This window comes from Sceloporus undulatus, chromosome 1, assembly GCF_019175285.1.
Source record: "Sceloporus undulatus isolate JIND9_A2432 ecotype Alabama chromosome 1, SceUnd_v1.1, whole genome shotgun sequence".
Lineage (NCBI taxonomy): Eukaryota > Metazoa > Chordata > Lepidosauria > Squamata > Phrynosomatidae > Sceloporus > Sceloporus undulatus.
Window position 1 is genome coordinate 73,535,115 of NC_056522.1, and position 21,860 is coordinate 73,556,974.

The window sequence follows — 21,860 nt, forward strand, 5'->3', positions numbered from 1 at the left end:
TTTATTGACATTTTTATTCTGTATTGTTTTTATTGCATTTTCTGTATGCCGCTTTGATCATCGTGGAAAAGCGGTATACAGAAAATGCAATAAAAACAATACAGAATAAAAATGTCAATAAAAACATAGCAATAACACTATATTAAAACATTACATTAAACTAATAAAACCAATTACCCCAAATCAAAGCCAGCTGAATTGTTAATCCATGATGCCAGTACATATGGGGGAAGCCACATAGTATCAAGGGACATGGGGGAAAGCCTGGTGGAAAAAAAAGGTTTTAAGCTTCTTTTTGAATAAATCCAGGGAAGTGATGGAACGGAGCTCATCGGGAAGAGTGTTCCAAATTTTAGGGGCCGAGATGGAGAAGGTCCTTTGCAAGGTTGACGCATATCTCGTGGTTGGAACCCTCAACAAGTTATTCCCGGCTGACCTGAGTTTGCGGGGTGGATTATATGGGGAGAGGCAGTCCTCCAAGTACCCTGGGCCCAAGCCATTTAGGGCTTTATAGGTAATAACCAACACCTTGTATTGTGCCCGGAAGCAAATGGGCAGCCAATGAAGATCTTGCAGAACAGGTGTTATATGATCGGTCCTGGAACATCCAGCGACCAATCTTGCTGCCATATTCTGCACTAATTGAAGCTTCCGGGTTTGGTACAAGGGTTGCCCCATGTAGAGCGCATTGCAGAAATCCAATCGAGAGGTTACCAGAGCATGTACCACCGTTTCAAGGTCCCCCTGGCCGAGATAGGGTTGCAGCTGGCGTATCAGCCGAAGCTGATAACAGGTGCTTCTGACAGTCGCATCCACTTGAGATGTCAATTGGAGCAACGAGTCCAAGCTGCGAACTGAGTTCTTCAGGGGGAGTGTGACCCCATTCAGGACAGGTGGACAAATTTCACTACCTGGACCCGGGGAGCCTATCACAAGTACTTCCGTTTTCTCTGGATTCAGACTGAGTTGTTTTCCCCTCATCCAGCCCATTACCGACTCCAAGCAGGCATTTAGAGGAGAGATACCATCCCTAGTCATTGCAACAGTCGGAGACACAGAGAAACATATTTGGGTGTCATCAGCATACTGATAACACCGCGCCCCGTGTCTCCAGATCTCTCCCAGCGGTTTCATGTAAATGTTAAATAGAATGGGGGACAAAATAGCTCCTTGAGGGACGCCAGATGTAAGCTCCCTCTTATCAGAGCAAGAGTCCCCCAGCTGCACCATCTGGAATCTACCTGAGAGGTAGGAGCGGAACCACTGGAGCACAGTGTCCCCGATACCTAACTCCCTCAGGCGTTCCAGAAGGATACCATGGTCAATGGTATCGAAAGCCGCTGAGATGTCCAAAAGCACTAACAGGGACACGCTACCCCCATCCATGCCCAGACAGAGATCATTGACTAAGGCGACCATGGCAGTCTCAACTCCATAGCCTGCCCGGAAGCCAGTTTGAAATGGGTCCAGAAAATCCGTTTCATCCAAGATCGCTTGAAGCTGGAAGGCAACTGCCCTCTCGATCACCTTCCCTAAAAAAGGCAGCAGCGAAACTGGTCGATAGTTGTTTCGAATCAGGGGGTCTAGAGAGGGCTTTTTTAGCAGAGGTCTAACTACTGCTAATTTTAAATTAGATGGAAATCGCCCTTCACTAAACAATGTATTAATTATGCGGCACAGCATAGATGTTACCGCAGACCCCCCTGAGCTGTCAGCCATGAAGTACAGAGATCAAGAGAGCATGTCGTCTTCCTAAGACTTCTAAGAATCTTGTCCACATCCTCGGTATTCACAAACTCAAAGTGATCCAGTTTAATAGATTCCACGGAAGCTCTGGATGCCTCTCTTATAGGTTCTGAAAAAATGCTGGCATCGAGATCAGCCCTTATCCGAGAGATTTTATCCGTGAAGAAGTTGTTAAATTCGTCACAGCAGGCCTTAGATGGTTCTAATATAGGGTTCAGGGAGGGGGCAGTTGTGTCAGCTCCCTCACTACCCTGAACAGCTCTGCCGGACGCGACTCCGCAGACACAATACGTGCAGCATAAAATGAATGTTTTGCTGCACTTATTGCCACTCCGTAAGCCTTCAAAAGAGACTCAAGGTGTGTCTTGTTGGCTAAGTGCTGGTGTCTTTGCCAGTTGCGCTCTAGTCGTTGCACAGACTGCTTCCTTTCCCTGAGATCTTCTGTGTACCAGGGTTGCTTGTTGGAAGCAGGCCGGAAAGGACTCTTCGGCGCGATACTGTGTATAGCCCTGGAGAGATCTTTATCCCAGGTGTCAGTCAGGGCATCAACAGAGTTGCCATCAGTTCCAACCATATAGCCCTCTAGGGCTTCTTGGAACCTTTTGGGTTCCATCAGCCTTCGAGGGTGGACCATCCTAATAGGTCCTCCACCCCCAGGGGGGATTTGGGTAGAAGCCTTTAGTCAAGCCTCAACCAGGAAATGATCCGTCCATGATAGGGCAGAGATATTACATACCTCTGCCCACGGAGTGCCCATGTCCGTACTAAAGAGGACATCGAGTGTGTTACCAGTGCAATGCGTGGGCCCTGAGACTAATTGGAACAGGCCCATGGCAGTCATGGTAGCCATGAACTCCCGAGCCGCACCTGTTGGACCTTGACTGGCCTCGAAAGGGATGTTGAGGTCCCCCAGGACCAGAAGCCTAGGGGACTCCAACACCAGTTCCGAGGCCAGTTGTGTCAGCTCGGCTAGGGAGTCTGTTAGCACACGGGGTGGATGGTAGACCAACAGAATCCCCAGTCTGGAGAGTGGATGGAAGGAGAGATAGATATTAAGTATTGATCTCGTCTTCCTTTCCGTTGTGGTTCCACGCTCCTACCGCTGTATCTCCCCTTACCCCACACTACTCCAATAGGAGCTCCGATTAGCTTTGTATGTTGTTGTTGTGTGCTTTCAAGTCCTTTTTCTCCCTGATCTCTGGTGGCCCTGAGACAAACTTATCATGTTTTTTTTTTTTTGGCAAGATTTGTTTAGTGGAGGTTTGTCATTGCCTTCCCCTGAGGCTGAGAACATGTGACTTTCCCAAGGTTACCCAGTGGGTTTCATGGCTGAGCTGGGACTTGAACCTGGTCTCCAGATTCACAGTCCAAAACTCAAACCACTATGACACACTGGCTCTCTAGCTTTTTATAACATCTTACATTAACTGTCCACAAATCACCTTAATATTTCAGGGAAGTGCTTCCTTGCATGGGATTAGAGTGCTAACTGCATAATTCTATACATGGAATTATATCCAATTGTTTTCTGTTCATCTGGCCTCTCCATTGATGTATTTAGCATTGCCTTCTGGGAAATCTGCCAAACACTCTGTTTGCAAAGATCATCCTGTTTAAATCATTGATGCATAACTTCCAGAATGTAATTACACTTATATAAGTAGCATGGTGAATAAAAATGCTATATTGCTTAATGTGTATTGCTCATGAATGTGAATATCAATTGCTTTGAGGAAATCCATTAAAAGATGCCCAGGTGAAAGAAGAGACTGGAATATGAAGCACTGAAAGCCACAAACCAACTCAGGGTGGTATTGGCAGAACTAGGAGATAATATGTTACTGTTTAGGTAACAATGGATGCATCCAGACAGAAAAGTCTCAGATTTTGTTCTTCTTCCTTCTGATTGTAAACTGGGTTAAAATAAACTGACCTGGGTAAGTGGTGTAAAATGGAGTTTATCAAATGGGAGGAATTTCTCTTAAATTCAAATGAAAAGAAAGTGGGGCCAGAACGCATTCACTTAAAGTCGCTAGTTTCGCACATTTACATGAATGCGCATTGCATTCGAACTGGCTCCCCATTGCCCAAAAATAGCATGCCATTGCCCAAATTTGCGTGTGGCAGTCTATCACGCAATAACGTGAAACCACATGATTGCATTTGGACTGACTTCCCATTGCCCAAATTTGTGTGTGGCGGTCTATCATGCAATAACGTTAAACCCCATGATTGTGTTCAGATTGCCATCGGATTATACTTCCAATTCCCCTTGTCTGATAAACTCCAATATCTCTGATTGTACTGGAATCTGACAGAAAATATTATTGGATAAATAAAACATGTAAGGATCTCCAAAATCAGAGATTTTCTGGTCTTTTTGATCAGTCTGGATGTGGCCCATGTTACTAATATTAATACATTGAAACACTATGTAACAACTGCTAACTATATTCATTTTAATGCAATAAATAACATTTAGTCAAATGTTCACTTTTGAGCAATCATTTTGGAAGATTTTTTGGTGATTTGGGACCACATTTTTTTAAATGTCTTTTTAGACTGCTATTTTAAAATAACCTTACGTTTTCCCCAAACTAAAAGCAACATATTGGCAACAAGTAATACAATAAGATACAGTCAGCCCTCCTTATCCACGGATTTTTTATCCACTGATTCAAGCATACACAGCTTGAAAGTATATTTTAAAAATATAAATTCCAAATAGCAAATCTTGATTTTCCATTTTATATAAGGGACACCATTTTGTATATAATTTTGTTATCCATGGGAGGTCCCAGAACAAAACTCCAGTGGATACCAAGTACCCACTGTACTTTATTTTTAAAAAATAAAATAACAGGCAACAATCCTCCCCCCCAGCAATAATATTCCAATCCGCGATTGCTGGGGTAGAGGGGAACACATATCCCAAAATATTCAGGCAGGACCAGATTAAGGACATGACTTTGGTGGAGAGATTTGGAGTCCCACCCAACAGCATGAGTAGAAGAATCCTCAAAGACAGTAAGGGCTGGTTTGTCACATTTTGAAGTAAAAGTGATAAATTTTATCATCCCAAAAAAAAAGGGGGAGGGGGGTATTTGACCAGAGTCAAAATGTACTAAACTGAGAGGGCAAGGGAGATGATGAACAGGAAAAGAGATTCCACCTCAACATCAGGAGGAACTTCCTGACAGTAATAGCTGTTCGACAGTAGAACACACTCCCTCAGAATGTGGTGGAGTCACCTTCTTTGGAGGCTGTGATGGTACATTGATTCTGTGTTCCAGCATGGCAGGGAGGTTGGACCGGATGGCCCTTGTGATCTCTTCTAACTCTATGATTCAATTCCTGCTTGGCCATACAACCCATTGGATGACCTTGAGCAAGTCACATGCTCTCAGCTTCAGGAAAGGCAATGGCAAACCTCCTCTAAACAAATCTTTAAAGAAAACCCCATGATAAAATCGCCATAAATCAGAAATGACTTGAGGGCATATAATACACAGACATTGGGTCATTTTAGGTGGATTTGGGACCATTTTATATTTTTAAAGTGTACTTTAAAGCCTCTAATAAGTAATATGTTGCTAACATTTTACTAACATTTCATTCTTAAACTAATGAGTAATGCTCATGAGCCACTTTTGCGGAGAGAAAAATTACAGTGGCATATGAGTGCTGCATTACTTTTTAAAATAACAACTGTAAAAGCAATGTTCCAGGTTCTGGAGCAATATTATCTAAGTTCTCCAAGTGAATGAAAAAAGCAGACAAAATCCATTGAAAAAGACAAGCATGGAGGCAACTTTAATCTTAGGTTCTGTTGTAATTTAACTGATTTGTGAACTCAGCTCTATTTGCCTGTCAGTAAAAGTCTGAGGTAGCATTCTGTCTATCACTTCTCTTTCAATATCTTTTCTTTTCCACAGTGCTTGGTTAGTTATCTAAATTGTGATATTTAATGCTCTGCTTCACATTTCTGATTAATCTGAAAGATATTTTGGCTAATTAGTGCCAACTACTCAGGTTTTTGTATTGCCTGCTTTAAGAAAATGTTGATACGCTTCCCAGTTTAAATGCAGGGTATGATTATCAGCACAATGCTTTCCTTCTTTTATATATAAATACCAGTGATCACAAAGGTTTGACTTCATTCATGCTCTATCCAAACAAAGACCACACAGAGTCACCCTTCAGGAGACAATTTTCCACATTATCCATTCCTCATCTCTGTTAGCTCCAAAAAGCCTTTAAAGCACCATGAATTCTCTAAAGAGACATTCTGTCTCATCCCTATTCTGTTTGAAATGAAATATTCTGCTTGTTCTCTTAGTCTCTTCATAATGCTGTCTTGTATTGTCTAATTGGCTCTATTACCATATGTGTCTCAGGATGACACTAATAAAGGAAATCCACTACTGAAATCCAGGCTCCTGTTACTTCTGTTGACAACACAAAGAAGACTTCTTAACACATCAGAAATTCTGTAGAGCTTCATGATGTATTTTAAGGACTGTTTCCTCCCTTCAGCTATCCCATAGTCATACAACGGGAAAAAAGCTAATGCAAATATTTTTAGGCATGTCACAGTTCTAGGGACACATGCACAGTTTCGGTTGGACATCCTAATCCAATAATTTTGAGATTATAAAGAAAGATTCCACAAACATTTTTCTCATCCATAAACCTCCCCCCCCTCCCCATTCACATTGATTAACTGTGGAGCTATACAGACAGGCAGCTAAACACTGCCCTGTTTGCCCTGGGTCGGTGCCACAGCAGCACCCATGTGTGCCCCAAAAGAAACTGCTCTGACCAGCTTCCTCAAAGGGCCATCACAGGTGTGCTCGTGTGCCATGATGATGCCCCTTCTGGCCAGTGCGTCATCATGGCGCACACCGTATAGGTGGGTGCACACCATATAGGTGGGTGCACACCATCTCCCTCCTTGGAGGTCTTTAAGCAGAGGCTATGTGGCGGAACTAGAGCTTGGAGCATATGAATGCAGTCAAGTGAATGCATGTGAATGCAGCCCTAGTATGCAGTCAAGCCGGCATAAAGTGCCTGTTTGTACTGCCTCAGAGTTATTTAATAAAAAAAACCTAGAATCATAGAATCATAGAATTGTAGAGTTGGAAGAGACTGCAAGGTCCATCCAGTCCAATCCCCTGCCATGCAGGAACTCCCAATCAAAACATCCCCGACAGATGGCCATCCAGCCTTTGCTTAAAGACCTCCAAGGAGGGAGACTCCTTTGATGGCACCCGCGAGGAGAAGGGGAGGGGAGGAGGTGACCCCGGCCCCTTCTACTTGCGGTTGCCGGCACTAGCACCGGCACCCACGGGGAAAAAGGGAGGAGGGGGAGGCAGGGGGGAATCCCAACCTGGCGACCCCCAAGAAAAGGTCGTGCGACCCCCAGGTTGGGAACCCCTGATCTAGACACTATACTTCTATTGATACAGCCTAGAATTGCATTGGCCTTTTTATCTACTGTATCACATTGTTGACTCATGTTCAATTTGTGGGCTACTAGAACTCCTAGATCCCTTTCACATGTTTTGTTAAGCCAGGTGTCCCCCATCCTGGCTTAATTGTATAATTGTATAATTGTATAATTGTATTTTTATTCCTGTTGTTCACCGCCCTGATTTTATAGAAGGGCGGTATATAAATAAAATTTTATTATTATTATTATTATCCTATATCTATGCATTTCATATTTTTCTGCCTAAGCGCAATACCTTACATTTCTCCCTGTTGAAATTCATTTTGTTAGTTTTCTAATCTTTTCAGGTCTTTTTGAATTTTGATCCTCTCTTCTGGGGTATTAGCCACTCCTCCCAATTTGGTGTCATCTGCAAAATTGATAAGTATGCCCTCTATTCTTTCATCCAAGTCATTGATAAAGATATTGAATAGCACTGGGCCCAGGACAGAACTCCATGGGAATACTTTCAGCAGATAGATATAGGCAATGACATAAAGCCAAATATTATTTCTAACAAGAGTGATACAACTGAATCAATGGTCACATGCACCTTGCAAGGGAATGGGGTGGATCCATCTGCAGATGAGCCAATCCATGGATGGGAAGCCCATGGAAGAGAACAGGCAACTGTATAAGGTCCTAGACAATTCAGAAAAATTCAAAATCCTTATGTACCTGTCCAATCTCTTGAAACTCTACTGGTGCCATGTTTTTCTGGTCTGTTTGGCAACCATGCAGAAAACAGCATTTAGTATAGTATTTGCCACTGGCATTTGGAGAATTTCACCTCTTGAACTGACAATTTTTGAGGACCTGCTAACAATATTTCTGCTCACTCAGGTGGTTCAATTATCTGTAAGAATAGATCCACTATTCTGTTACCCATATCAGTCTCTCAAAGTTTATTACAGACTGTGACCAACACTGTAAGGGAAAGTGCATACAGCACAGTTAATTAAAATGAGCAGACAAGACAAAGAATAAAACATATCACACTTGCAGATGAATGAAGTCGCTATCTTGTACACAGGCTTGTTGAATAGTATACGAAGCTACACAAAATTTAGTGCCACTAAAAGTAACTGATGCATTTCCAGTGAAGAAGAAAAGGAAACATAAAAAGAAGATTGTCTGGCAGTTTAATTAAGGCAGGTTCAATAAAGGTTTTCCTAATGTCACAATACAAAAGACAATTAAAAAAAAAAGAACATGGGTCATTGATTCAATTTTCCTTGAGTCACAATGGTATAAGTGCTGTTACTTATGCTATTCTTAGATAAGTGTACATCCACTGGACAACTTTTGAGGGCCAGAATACCACACCAGCCTCTATAATGTCAACATGGTTCATCCACACCCATTCCTATCTTCCTATACTGCCTAAACAATTTCACAAGAAAAACCTTTAATGAATAAAACACAAAGTTTAGACAGTCTTGCTCCATTTTTCATAAATTCGCTAAAAAAGAAACACACAACCTTGATTTAGGTTGAAATGTTGTTGTTTTTAAACTGACCCAAAACAGGCCTAGAATCTCTTGAAAATGAAGTGGAATGGTCAATTGTACCCTGTGAAGGAATAAAGGAGGGTAAAATAACTCTATGAAAACTGTTGGTGGGGTAAAAATGGCCTTCTGGCACCATGTGCAACCCACACTTTGTCCACCTTGATATAGATATCAGAAAGAAGGAACAAGGGAGAGGGATTTTATACCTATCTTTTTATCTCCCTTATTGCATATTACCTTGGTTTGGGTCAAATTTGTTAAGTAAGTAAATACAAGTAATTTGTTGATGAATAGCTTCTCCTAATGACCTTAAGGTGCGGTTTCTGTTTCCCACGTATGTGAGAAACTTTTAATTTGCTGATTTCCTGGCATTCTGTTTTGTTTTTCTTATTTTTATAGCAAACTAGCATTATATCACAATTTTAAAATGAAAAGAAAACTAACACTGCAAGAAAACTAGTTATTAAAGCAATTAAAAGGCTATGCCACTGACAACAGGAGGCAATAAATCAGGCAGGACCTGCAAACGGGATAATTTTGATTGAAAGTGGACTGGATTTTTCTGAACTGGGCTCTTGTGAGTTATAATTAAAGGAGGATTTTTGGCCAGGAGGAAAGGTGCTGCTGGAAGATATCCTGTCGTGTTGACTACATCATGCTATGCTGACTATCTTACATAACATATTACGTTATGTTGACTATCTCACTTTTAGTGCTACAAATTCCAGCTAATTATACAAAAGCTTCAGTAGCATCAAAAACTCAAATAAAGGAGCAATTTTAAGTTGCTGGGTAGAGCAGTAGGACTGAAATCAAACACTTCATCACTTGCCTTAAACATCATGCTCATCAATATAAAATGTTGGAATATGTCACTTTCAGGGCCACTTTTGCTGCCCAGGCAAAGGACAAAATGGTGTCCTTTTCCATAGGCAGCAAAATGGAAAGCCACACTCACTAACCATTCCTATTGATGAGCATGATGTTCCAGGCAGGTGATTGGAAATGGTATCCCCCTATAGTCCATGGGTAACTGAAACTTAAGTCAACACTGGCAGTGGAATAATACCTCCCTCCCACCACACCTAAGGCAGCAGACAAGTGTGAAGCACATGACAGGATGTGTGGCATACTCTGCTGTGCCCTCTAGCAGAGGAGAACAGCCAGGAAGCTGCCACCACTCCCCCATACCAGGTTGTTGCAGCCTGAGGCAGCTACTTCATGCTGTTTAATTATTGGGCCAGCCCTGGTAATTTTAGAACCAGTCCTACTAACTTCATTGTCTTCCCAGTCTAATACTTCCATCCCATCCTACACTAGACTGGATGGAACATAACATAAACCATGGCTCACCAGAGTACCAGAACATGTTTTGCATCCTAGGGCTAAGCCATAAAGGGTGCAAAATAATAATATGGAGAAAGAGTGACATGGACAGTATACAGTGTAAGTCTATGTAGACAACCATTTTTCTACAGCTTCTTTAATATGTGATTTGTCTATGAGTGGCATGTGGTTTGAGGGAAATGAATATACTTCCATACCACTATGTACACACCAATCTCAGATGATTTCAGAAGCTATGCAGAGTCAGGCCTGGTTTATGCTAGGGACCTCCGAGTAGTTCTTTGAAGAAATCCTGCTTGAAACCCTGGGTAGCCATTGCTGTTAGTTAGAGCTGATGATACTGAGCTAGATGGATCAAAGGTCTTACATCACATAAGGCAGTTGTTTAAGTTTCCAAGAAAATCCTCCCTATCACTTGGCAGGATTATACAGATGGGCAAGATATGTTTGTGGGAATGCTTACACTGTTGATGAAACTTGGTTAATTTCTGGAGCACTCAAACTGGAGACCTTATCATATTACACTCTTAAAACGGGGCTAGGCCACTTTAACTGCTGACTGCCTCCTGTTTCATTTTGGGGTTTGTAGTTCAGTGAGGCTTAAGATCTCTCTGGCTGAATATTATAAATGGCCCTTCCTAAACTACAACTCCCAGAATGCAAAAGGAGGCAGCCACCGCAGTTAAAGTGACCTAGACCCATTTTAAGAGTGTAATATCAATATGATAAGGACCTGGATCTGTATTTGTTTCTTAATATTCAGCATGTGTTTGTAGGAATTCAATGGCCATTCAACTGTCATTTTTCAAATGAACTGACATTTTAAGGAGTGTAGTTAAAGCATTGGTTACTGTGGCTTTATAATGTCTTGGATAATTTCTTACCTTTGCAGTTGCCCCGGTAGGCAATATCTAGCTGAGGATCTTTGCATTTCGCCCGCAGAAATTCACAACGGGATAGGAAAGTCCTGCCATCTGAAGCACACAATGACTTCTGAGGGGATCCTGTGCATTCCAGGCTACATTCTTTGTCCTTGTCTTGCTCCACTCTTAAAAACTTGAAACAAACAAAAGCAAAATGGAGTGTAAAGTGTGATGCAGTATTAAAAATGGCTATCAAATTACTGATTGCTTGTTATAGGACAGTGATGGCGAACCTATGGCACGTGTGCCAGAGGTGGCAGTCTGAGCCCTCTCTGTGGGCACACATGCTGTCTCACTAGCACAGAGTTTGCCAGAGTTTCTTACTAGAAAGCCAGAGGGACATGGCACTTTGCAATAAATAAGTGGAGTCTGGGTTGCAGTTTGGGCACTCGGTCTATAAAAGGTTCACCATCACTGTTATAGGACAATGGCAGAGAATTTGCTTTGAATGCAAAAGGTGACAAGTCCATAGCTCTAGGAACAATGGAAAAGAGTGCTCCTTACAACAATGAGGATGAGTTCACTCTATCCTAGACAGACTAATGGTGTGATATGGTATAATACAGCTTCTTCTGCTGCTCACAAAAACTGAGGTGTAATAAAGCAATGCTGAAGTAATGCAATACGGAAAAACACTGCAGTTGCCTAGATGTGTATGTGAATTAGCTTCCAAGTAGTAGAGATTAGCTGAATTATTGGAATCCATAGTCATAAACTGTGGTTCTTTAATCTCTAATGAATTTGTTCAATGATTAAATGCTAATATGTTTAGTGTATTATGTTTGGCATGAAGCTAGACACTAATATGCCTGGTTCAAAGACTTATATTCATACAATGCTCAGTACAGTGTTGGGGAGACCATCAAGATACTTTTTTATCAGTACTCAGGCACTGTGCCCATAGATACAGACAAACATTCAATTCAGGTAATGTGAGATATGATTTTAATGCAAGATAATCTTAAAAACTGGAATTGCCAGCATTTGCATGCACTGAAATGAATGCTCAAAAGCATAATTAGTTTTAACGCCCTGTTCTTATTTAACTGTACATAAGCAAAAAGGCAATTTTTTTTATTTTCTACTCCCCAGAAAGACTGGTGACATATAATAAGTGATTTCTCTTTAATTTTTCAGAACAGTCTCTCCACTGTTTCAAACTGCAAATATGGTATGAAAGGTATGCAGTCACAAGTAGATAATCTCTGGAAGGCACAAGGAATTGTTTTTAGAAAATGCTGTTAAGTCAGATAAAATGTTGTCTCAGTGCATACTATTTCTTCAGAGCTCAGATCAAACCCACATGTAGGAAGACATCAATACTCATATTATAATGTCATTTGTTGTTTGAGATGTGGTGGTGCTGGAGAAGAGAAAAAGACAAACAAATGGGTCCTAAAACAGATCAAGCCTGAACTCTCCCAGGAAGCCAGAATGAGTAAACTGAGGCTGTTGTACTTTGGCCACATCATGAGAAGGCAGGACTCATTCAAAAAGGCAATGATGCTAGGAAAGGTGGAAGGCAGTAGAAAGAGAGGAAAATCACATTAAATAGTTAGGTTTAATCAAAGAGGCCATTGATCTGAGCCTGCAGGATCTGGATAGACCAATGGAGGACAGGGAATTATAGAATCATAAGAGTTGGAAGAGACCACAGGGGCCATCCACTCCAAACCCCCGACATGCCGAAACTCACAATCAAAGCATCCACAACAGTGTCTTTCACAGGGTTGCCATGAGTCAAGGTTGACTCAAGGGCAGTTAACAACAACAACAACTTGTCATGTATATAGCAACTCTAATTATCAGACTGTTTTACCATCTTAATTTCTTGTGTTTGTCACCATAGCCATTCTACAAAGTCACTCACTTTTTTATTCCACTTTCACAGATAAGGTAATGAAATTTGCATTGCATACATAATATCAGTTGGTTTCATAAATCAGGGATTATTATTATCATTACGCTTTATTTATATAGCGCTGTAGATTTACACAATGCTGTATATACAGGGATGGGCAGAGTCTTAATCTGCACCTACCACTGATCACATAATTTTTTTTTCTAAACCAGAAAAAGACTATCCACTTCCAAATCTTTTGTTTATTTATTTCTTCTGATATTTTGGAAGTATGTCAGCCCATAGTAGATTCTGAGTGTAGAGAATTGGCCTCAGGGCCATCACAGTTGCCCAACCCTGCCTTAAATAGAGGCATCTAATGCAAAGAAGCAAATTCTCCTTCAAGCAGAAGTTCAAAAGATGCCTGCCTAATTGTGAACCAAAACCACCATACCAGTTTTGCTAGAGAAGAAGTCCAATATGCCCAACTGCATCTTGGTTTAACATAAAGGCATCAACACATGTATCAGAATAATCACTTGGAAGGATCAATGGGCAATATATAGTCCCTGGTGTACTTACTGTTCTATTTTCTTAGATGTATACACTTAGGCCTTTGGCTTCTTCCCACCAATTGAGGTTATTTCCTCCCTCTTCAGGGAAAAACAGTCAGTCCTTTGGTTCCCTTTGTTTGAGAAGGAGGCACCCTTGGTATTCTACCCTAGTTATGCTAGCATACTGCCATATGCATAGGATCAAGTTTTGGGGCTGATGCAATCAAACCTAATTTAACACTTTTGTTTGTTTCCTATCCCTTCCTTGGATGGATTTCCTGAGACAATGAAAAAGATATTTCTACCTTGTTAGTGGCATCCACAGTAACTCCTACTACTACTCACATTGCAATATCTCACTGTATTCTGCTAGCATAAATACCACATATTTTAACATCTTACTCCCATAATCCTTTTACCAAGATCAGTGATGATTCACAACTAGGGTTGCCATAATGGAGGACCTCCGAACCGGGACAAATGTAGGACCAGGTTTGAAAATGTAGGACTTTTTTAAAAAAAATTTCCTGGCTAGGAAATTAAAAAAAAAAAAGGCCTACATTTTCAAACCCTGTCCTCCTCCTCCTCCTCCCTCCCGGCTTCGGGGGACGCCTAGGCCGGCTCCCAAGCCGGGAGGAGGACGGGGCCGCTTGGAATCGCGGCGATTGCTGCGGTGCCAAGCAGCCTCCCCCTCCTCCCGGCCTGGGAGGAAGCCTAGGCCGGCTCTCAGGCCGAGGGCGGGGGGAAGCTTGGCATCGCAGCGACTGCCGCGGTGCCGGGCTTTCCTCCCCCTCCTCCTGGCCTGAGAGGGAGCCTAGGCCGGCTCTCAGGCCGGGAAGGGGGGGGGAAGCTTGGCATCACGGCGACGCCGCCGGTGCCAGGCTTCCTCCCCCTCCTCCCGGCCTGAGAGGGAGCCTAGGCCGGCTCTCAGGCCGGGAAGGGCGGGGGGAAGCTTGGCATCGCGGCGATCGCCGCGGTGCCGGGCTTCCTCCCCTCCTCCCCAGCCTGAGAGGGAGCCTAGGCCGGCTCTCAGGCCGGGAAGGGCGGGGAAGCTTGGCATCGCGGCAATCGCCGCGGTGCCGGGCTTCCTCCCCTCCTCTCCGGCCTGAGAGGGAGCCTAGGCCAGCTCTCAGGCCGGGAAGGGCGGGGGGAAGGTTGGCATCGCGGCGATCACCGCGGTGCCGGCTTCCTCCCCCTCCTCCGGCCTGAGAGGGAGGCTAGGCCGGCTCCCAGGCCGGAAAGAGTGGAGGCTGTTCCTCATCGCAGCAATCGCTGCGGTGGGAGCGGCCTCCTCCTCCTCCCGGCCTGGGAGAAGCCTCGGCGGCTCCAGCCGTAGGTGGGGGCCGCCCCTCATCGCGGCGATGGCCGCGGTGGGAAGCGGTCTCCTCCTCCTCCCTGGCCTCGCGGTGGCCTTGGAGGCCCCCGCGGCCGGAGCTCCGACCGCGGAGGCGCCTCAAAGGCCTCGCTGGGGCCCGGGAGGGAGCGTCTCCGCGGCTGGAGCTCCAACCACGGAGGGCCTTCCCAGGCCTCAGCAAGTCCTTGGAGCCGCCGCGGGGGCCGCGGGGGCCGCGGTGGGTGGGGCCGTCCCGGTTTGGGCGCCAAACCGGACCGGGACCGGGACGGCACCTCCCAAACCGGGACTGTCCCGCCGGGGGGCGGGATATGGCAACCCTATTCACAACTGTCTCTTCTTTCAGGCCTGATTTCTTATTTGCACCTCAAATTCAGTATCTTCTAAACTTTCTTCCTACATTCTTCTTCCCAATGTCCAAAATCCTCTCATATGCTCAAATTGCTCCCACATTAGCCTATATATTTCTGTTGTGCAGGTTTCCTTTTCCATTGACCAAGGCCTATCGAAGCCATTTTCCCTGGGCTGCAAATGCTGGAAAATTATACATTCTCAAAATGACTAATATAAGTGAAATGGAGAATATGTTGTCATTGTAGCCTGAAATACTAACCACCGGTAATTCATCCTATTTGCCATGTCTGTATTGTTTCTTATGTCCTGGAGATGACTCAGAAATTTGTGTGGAGTAGTGTTTCAGGACACATTTGAAAGCTTAGTCTGGTAGAGTCTCTCTCTCTCTCTCTCTCTCTATTATTTTAGAGAGAGTGTGTGTGATCTATCTATCTATCTATCTATCTATCTATCTATCTATCACACACTCTTTCTAAAACAATACTTTAAAAACAATTAAAATAGTCCAATTAAATATATATATATATATATATATATATATATTAAAAATACAACATACAAAATTTAAAACATACAAGGTTAAAAATAATCTTTGCCTGATAAAGAAGCCAGTGAACCTTTGAAATCTTTCATGATGTAATTTGTGCTTTTTACTCGTCCCCATAAAGGTATCACTTTTTGGGAGTTTGGATTTTGACAGAAATTGGCTTCTTTATTATGTGCAGTGTTTGATACCCCTGTTAAGTATTTCATTTTTAAAAAATCAATAATGGAAATGACAGTAATACTTATATTGTTCAGAAATGCAGTATAGGAAATTATGATGTTATGAATTCACACCAAATAAGTTTGAGAAGTTGGCATAAATGCCAGTAGTTCAAACCAATTTGTTTTTGTTGAATGTGACTAGTTTTCCAAAGTAAGCATAGAAAGTCTGAACCTGAACTAACTTCTCTTTTTATTTCTATATATGAGTTATAAATCCACTTGATTTTTGTGTTCCAATTGTGGTTTCCTCCCCCCTCCCCTACATCAATGTAAGGAAGTACTAAAGTCTTACAGTAAGTCATGATGATTATAATTGTCTGTAAATGGTATAGAGTCACAGATTTCATCATAAATGCAATATTCATATCCTTGGGACCTGAGCGTAGATTTAACAATTTAATGGAACAGACACAAGCAATAAGAACATTATTTCCCAATTTTTCTTACTTGTTATCAGGCACATTTTTTTTCATTTCCTTTATCCATAATAAGGAGGTTCAGAAACAATTGAGTCAGCTCATGAAAGAAAATTCTTGATCCATTCCTATCTTTTCATACTCTTGCTCACTCTTGCTATACATAAATATTTCTCTCTCATTCCTGATGATTGATAGGTTTGTTCTCTGATTCATTTTCATACTTGGCTAGTCATACAGGTAGTGGCTAGTCTTCAGAAAATCAGTGTACAACATAGATACAATATGTATAGATTTTCAATCCATTAAGGATCTTTTCTGCATACTTCACTGCAGACTGAAAACTGAACTAGCAACACAATGGAGCAATTTAGACAACCAGATGACTGGATGCCTTGCTATAATGAGCAAAAAAGTAAATGACAATGGCCTGTTACAGACTGCCAATATAAAGCTGCTTCGGGTCTTTTTGGAGGTATGCTGTTTAAATGATGCATGCACCCTAAGAATCCGGAAGCCTCACCAAAGCTGCAATCCAATGCTTAGGAATAGAGTGTGGCTTTAGCGCGACCTCCGGACTCTTAGGACCCATGCATCATTTAAATACCTTACCCCCAAAGAGACCTGAAGCAGCTTTATTTTGGCAGTCTGTAACAGGCCAATGATACTTCATTGCACTGCTTATGGTCAGGAATAATCATGAGCTGCAGACTGTAGAGATCACGTTTGCTAGGTCTAGGCAGGGGTATAGCTACAAGGAAGGCAAAATGAGATAGCACTGCCCTTTCCAAATAAGAATTATAACCCCAAATGTCAGTGTCCAAATGTCTACTATTGCACAGTTTAGTCACCAAAAGAAGGGGCAGCAAAACTACAATGGTAATGCACATATTCTAAGTGAAAACAATTTCAATATCTCACTTTCTACAATGCTTGAAATTTTGAGACTGAAAGAAATTTTGGGATTGAGTTATAGATCTATCCTTTTTTTGACTTGCTAGGTATAACTGGTGAGACAGGAATGTAGAATTTTTATTCAGATGCCTCATTTTACCACCACTCCCAAAGTTACACCCCTGGTCTAAGCATACTTTTCAAGAAATCCCATTGAAATTAGTTAACCATTCTTCTGAGCTAAATATAAATTTTGCTAGACATTGGCTCTGTTGCCTGACATCAGTTCCACTATTCTCAGTGAATAAAACAAAAGGGAAAATTTAAAAAGCAGTGTTTGCGAGATATATTATGATGCATTGAATGTCTCTATCCCAGTAGCAACAGCAGTGCAATGAGTGTAGACTTGAATTCCTAGTCAGATACCGAACTAATGGGGGATGGTGCAGAATTTAGAATATGCAAGCGACCCTACTTGATCTGCTGAAAGACAAATCTGAGTTAGAAACAGACCATCTTGCTTCAGTTCAAATCACATTTGAGGCACCTTAAAACCATCCATTACAATGGAAAACACATATCTGACAGTTTGCATAGAGGGTGACGTGAAGAGCTACTTTATTGAGAGAATGGCTGCTGGCAGAATAAAGACAGCCTGAAAGAGGAAATTGCTGGGGCATGAGGGTTCCCTGTGGAGGCAAATTTTTCCCCTTCAGTTTGCCCAGAAGCACCCTTTCTTTGGAATAGGCATGGCCTTTGTTCTTCTTGCAAGCATTTAGCCTGTGTAGTCTGAATGCCCTCTGTCTTTTCCAAATGTGCATGTGTGTATGTTTATGCCTTCAAATCACCTATCTACTAATGGAGACCTCATTTCATAGGGTTTTCTCAGGTAAGGAATTCTCCAGAGTTGGTTTTCCCAGTTTGTTCTTCTGAAGTATAGCCTACAGCACCTAGTATTCAATGATAGTCTCTTATCCAAGCACTAACCAGCGTCTAGGGTATTTAGGCCTGGAGGATTTAAAAATGGTCCACACATAAGGAGAAATCCAACATCCCACAAAACATCTGCTCCTTTTTGTGACACAGAAACCTATGCCTATCTTTCCATTTTTTTCTGTCTGCTACCAAATTTTTTTGTCAAAGTAATGCCCTCAAACGTATCTACTCTGTTAACTGTGTAATACCTGTATAAATTTTCAGGCTACTAAACCCAAAAGACTGCCTATTTCCACATGAGTCTCTTCATACACTGTATCATCTCCTACACACACATACCACACATATAATACCATTGGGGTGACTGATGATAACCCTAGCTGTTGCAATAGTTGTTCTAATCTGTGTAGGGCAGCTGAAAAATTCTGCTCAAGTTTGATCAAACAAGCAAAAAACAACAACTATAATCCTCCAAAAATGGAGATTTTTCTACAAGTTCAGTAGGGTAGTAGAATTCTAAGAAATGTTATGGGAGTACTGGGTGTTCCTATGCCTTTTCCTATTTAGAATAAAAACTGGTGACAACTGCTCATGGGAGGTGGGATGGCTTTCCTTGCCATGCCTGCACTCCTGGGGGGCTAAGCCAAAAGAATAGCCATGTACTACATGCACTGACCCAAAGTGCTGAACCCTATCCCCAAAGTAAGATCTACATCTTAGGCGTGTTACAGACTGCCTGTTTGGGGCGACCTGTAGACGCTCATTTCCTCACCGGATCAGGGCCTCAGCTGCCAGAACGGCAGCCTCCGAGGCCCCGATCCGCTGCTTTCCAGGCCGCAGGGAAGTGGCAAAAGGCCGCTTCCCTGTGGCCTAGAAAGGGGTGTCCTTGGGGCTTCATGCCCCAAGGACACCCAACGGCGGTGGGGAGGAGGAGAAAGGAGCCGCTTGGCCCCTTTCTCCTTTGCGTCGCTGGCGCAGCCATCTAAAGGCTGCACCAGCAACGCAAACCGCGGAAGGAGCTCCGTTTCCCAAAATGACACTTGGGAATGGGGAACTTTAGAATTACCACACCTTCCATTGAGTGGCTGCATGGTGTAGTGGTCTGATCTCTGGACTATGATTCTGGAGACCAAGGTCCTTATCACACGGAGGGTTTTGCAGCTCTGATCCAAAGCCACTGTGGGTCCAACCATGCAAATTCACAATAAAATGTGATGTATTATCTCACGTGATTGCTTTCTATGGGATCCACGGTCAATCCAAAGTGACTCCTGATTTTTGTGAATTTGGTAAATTTCAATGGTTTCCCTGTGCATTCTGACCTGATAGTTATTGACATGGTTCATTATTTCAGTGTTTTCAAACAGCATTTTATACCCAGGATGGTTTATAATGTGTTCTGCTACTGCTGATTTTTCTGGCTCACCCAGTTTACAGTGTCTCCCGTGTTCCTTGATTCATGTTGGAACACTACATTTGGTGGTCCCAATGTAAACTTGTCTGCAGCTGCACGGTATGCAGTAAACTCCTGCAGCTGTGAAAGGATCTCTCCTGTTCTTCGCTGAGTGAAGTATTTGTTGGATTTTCTTGGTTGGTTTGTAGACCATTTGGAGGTTGTGATTAATCACCACTTTCCCTATTCTGTCTGTGACTCCTCTGAAGTATGGTAAAAAATATCTTTCCTTTGGGTGGTTGTTAGTCTTCATTTCTATGGGTATTTCTGGGCCTGGCAGCTCTTCTGATGTCTAAGCTGGAGTAACCTATAGAGCCTAGTCTAGGTGCTTCAATTCATCTTACAGAAAGTGGGGTTCACAGATCCTTTTGGACCAGTCTACCAGTGTTTTATTGTGCTTTTTTTGTCCTGGGTGATGTTTGGAGTTCTTGTGTAGGTATCTGTCCATGTGTGGGGGTTTTCTGTATACCATGTTGCCCAACTGTTGGTTCGGTTTACGGATGACTGTGTCCTGGAAACCTGCCAAATATGTTGATAATGGCTCACACAAACTGGCAGAGATTTATAACAAAACAAATGGTCTTTGCAAACAGGAGAAATAAAACACAGCTCCCAAAGTACCAAGTCAGTATCCAATAGAGAAGGTTCAGGCAGTCTGAGGGTCAAGGGTTCTGGCAAGGCAGGTTTAGCAAGATAGTTCTAAAGAAAAGGGTTCCAGGGAGTCCAGATCAGTCAGCAGCCCAAGAGTCAAGGTTTCAGGTTAAGAAGACAAGGGGAATCAGAGAAACTTACTTTCGCCAGGAAGCTCAGGTAATCTCTGACAAAGGAGCTCAGCGTCCTGCACCTGATTATATTTCCCAGTTCACGATCACTGGTGCTTCCTGATTGCTGAGCGTTTCTCATAAAGTCTCCGTGACTGGTAAAGGCACTCCCTTTCAGACCTTTGCTGGCTAAAGGTAGGTATCTCGGTGTCCTATTCTTCCATATCTTCTGTGCCTGGAATCTGTGGTGGTGGGAGGCGGGCAGCTGAGGCTCTTGTCATGATACACACTCTGCTGCAACTGGCAGAGCAGAGCTAGGGCCCGGCTCACCTTCAGGCTCAACTTCTACCTGGAGCTATAACTCATCCTCCTCATCCTCTGAGTCTTCAGTCTGGCTGAGCATAGTGTTCATTATGAGGACTTTGGTGAACAAGGAGACCACATCAAAGCTGATTAGTAGCTTGATTCATTGGTAGTTATATGTATGCTGATTAAATATTTCACAGTCTATTATTAGATGTTGGTGTTAACACATATTAATATATTTTGATATATAAAGGTTTTTCTAGTATCTTCATTAGTTTTTAGTACATGTACTGTGAGATAAATAGTGTTGGGACACTTTGCTATTCTCTCTTTATTGTTCTGGATTAGATGGACAAACAACCATATGGAACAGCATATGGAAGACTTTAGCAAGGTTCCAGGGTAAGCCACAGTGACTCACAACCAGCCTGAGTTTTGTTCTTTTGAGTTTCAAGCAGCTTCCAATGGTCCCACATTGTCTGTTCCTTCTCCAATATTAGTTTTAAAAAAGCAATCCACGGTGCCAAGTGTTGTATATTTTCTTTAAAAATGTATTAAAATAGCTCTCACCATAAAGTCCAGTCAGTGCACAAATCATCTCAATCATGCTGGCAGTATCACAGTGGATTTGGACTTCACATCTGGCTACCAGAAAGCAATATCTTGGCAAACAACTCCAGCCACATTTGTCATAATTTGCTTGTTACAATAAAAAAGAATAGCTCTTCATAAGAAGAACAAAACTGTAAAATGTATTAGGAACCCGATCGGTCTTATTTAGATTGAAACCCTTTGTCATTAATTTTAACCTTGGCTGCATCTCCTACTTCCTATCAAAGCCAACACTTCCTGGTTAAGATCCTGTTCTAGGCATTTACTAACAACTTGGTTACATAATAATTTGCTGTGTGCATGAAAACATCTCACTCCAGACACACAGTGTGACTCTGTGACTCAACAAAAAATGTATAAAAGCAAACACTCCAATACTCTTCAACCCAATTCAAACATTTCATATAGAATTTAAAATGTTATGTTAAAATTTACAAATTTGATTCAAATTAAAGTAACTGGGACAATCTCATAGTGTCTGAGACAATGCTTTTTCCTTGACAAACACCTGAACTCTACTGACCCTAAATTTTAACAAACATCCCAGTCTATAATAGATGGTGGTAAACATTGTTATGTATAATACCAATTACATCA

General features: G+C 42.4%; 1 protein-coding gene across 5 annotated transcripts in view; it reads right to left on the minus strand.

Moving 5' to 3' along the window:
* Positions 1-21,860, minus strand: part of SMOC2 (SPARC related modular calcium binding 2) — a 217,768-nt gene that overhangs the window by 105,679 nt on the left and 90,229 nt on the right. For all 5 annotated transcript variants that reach the window (XM_042445661.1, XM_042445660.1, XM_042445658.1 and 2 more), the window contains exon 2: positions 10,980-11,151. In XM_042445661.1, coding sequence (XP_042301595.1) covers positions 10,980-11,151 — 172 coding nt within the window. The remainder of the gene's footprint in view (positions 1-10,979; positions 11,152-21,860) is intronic.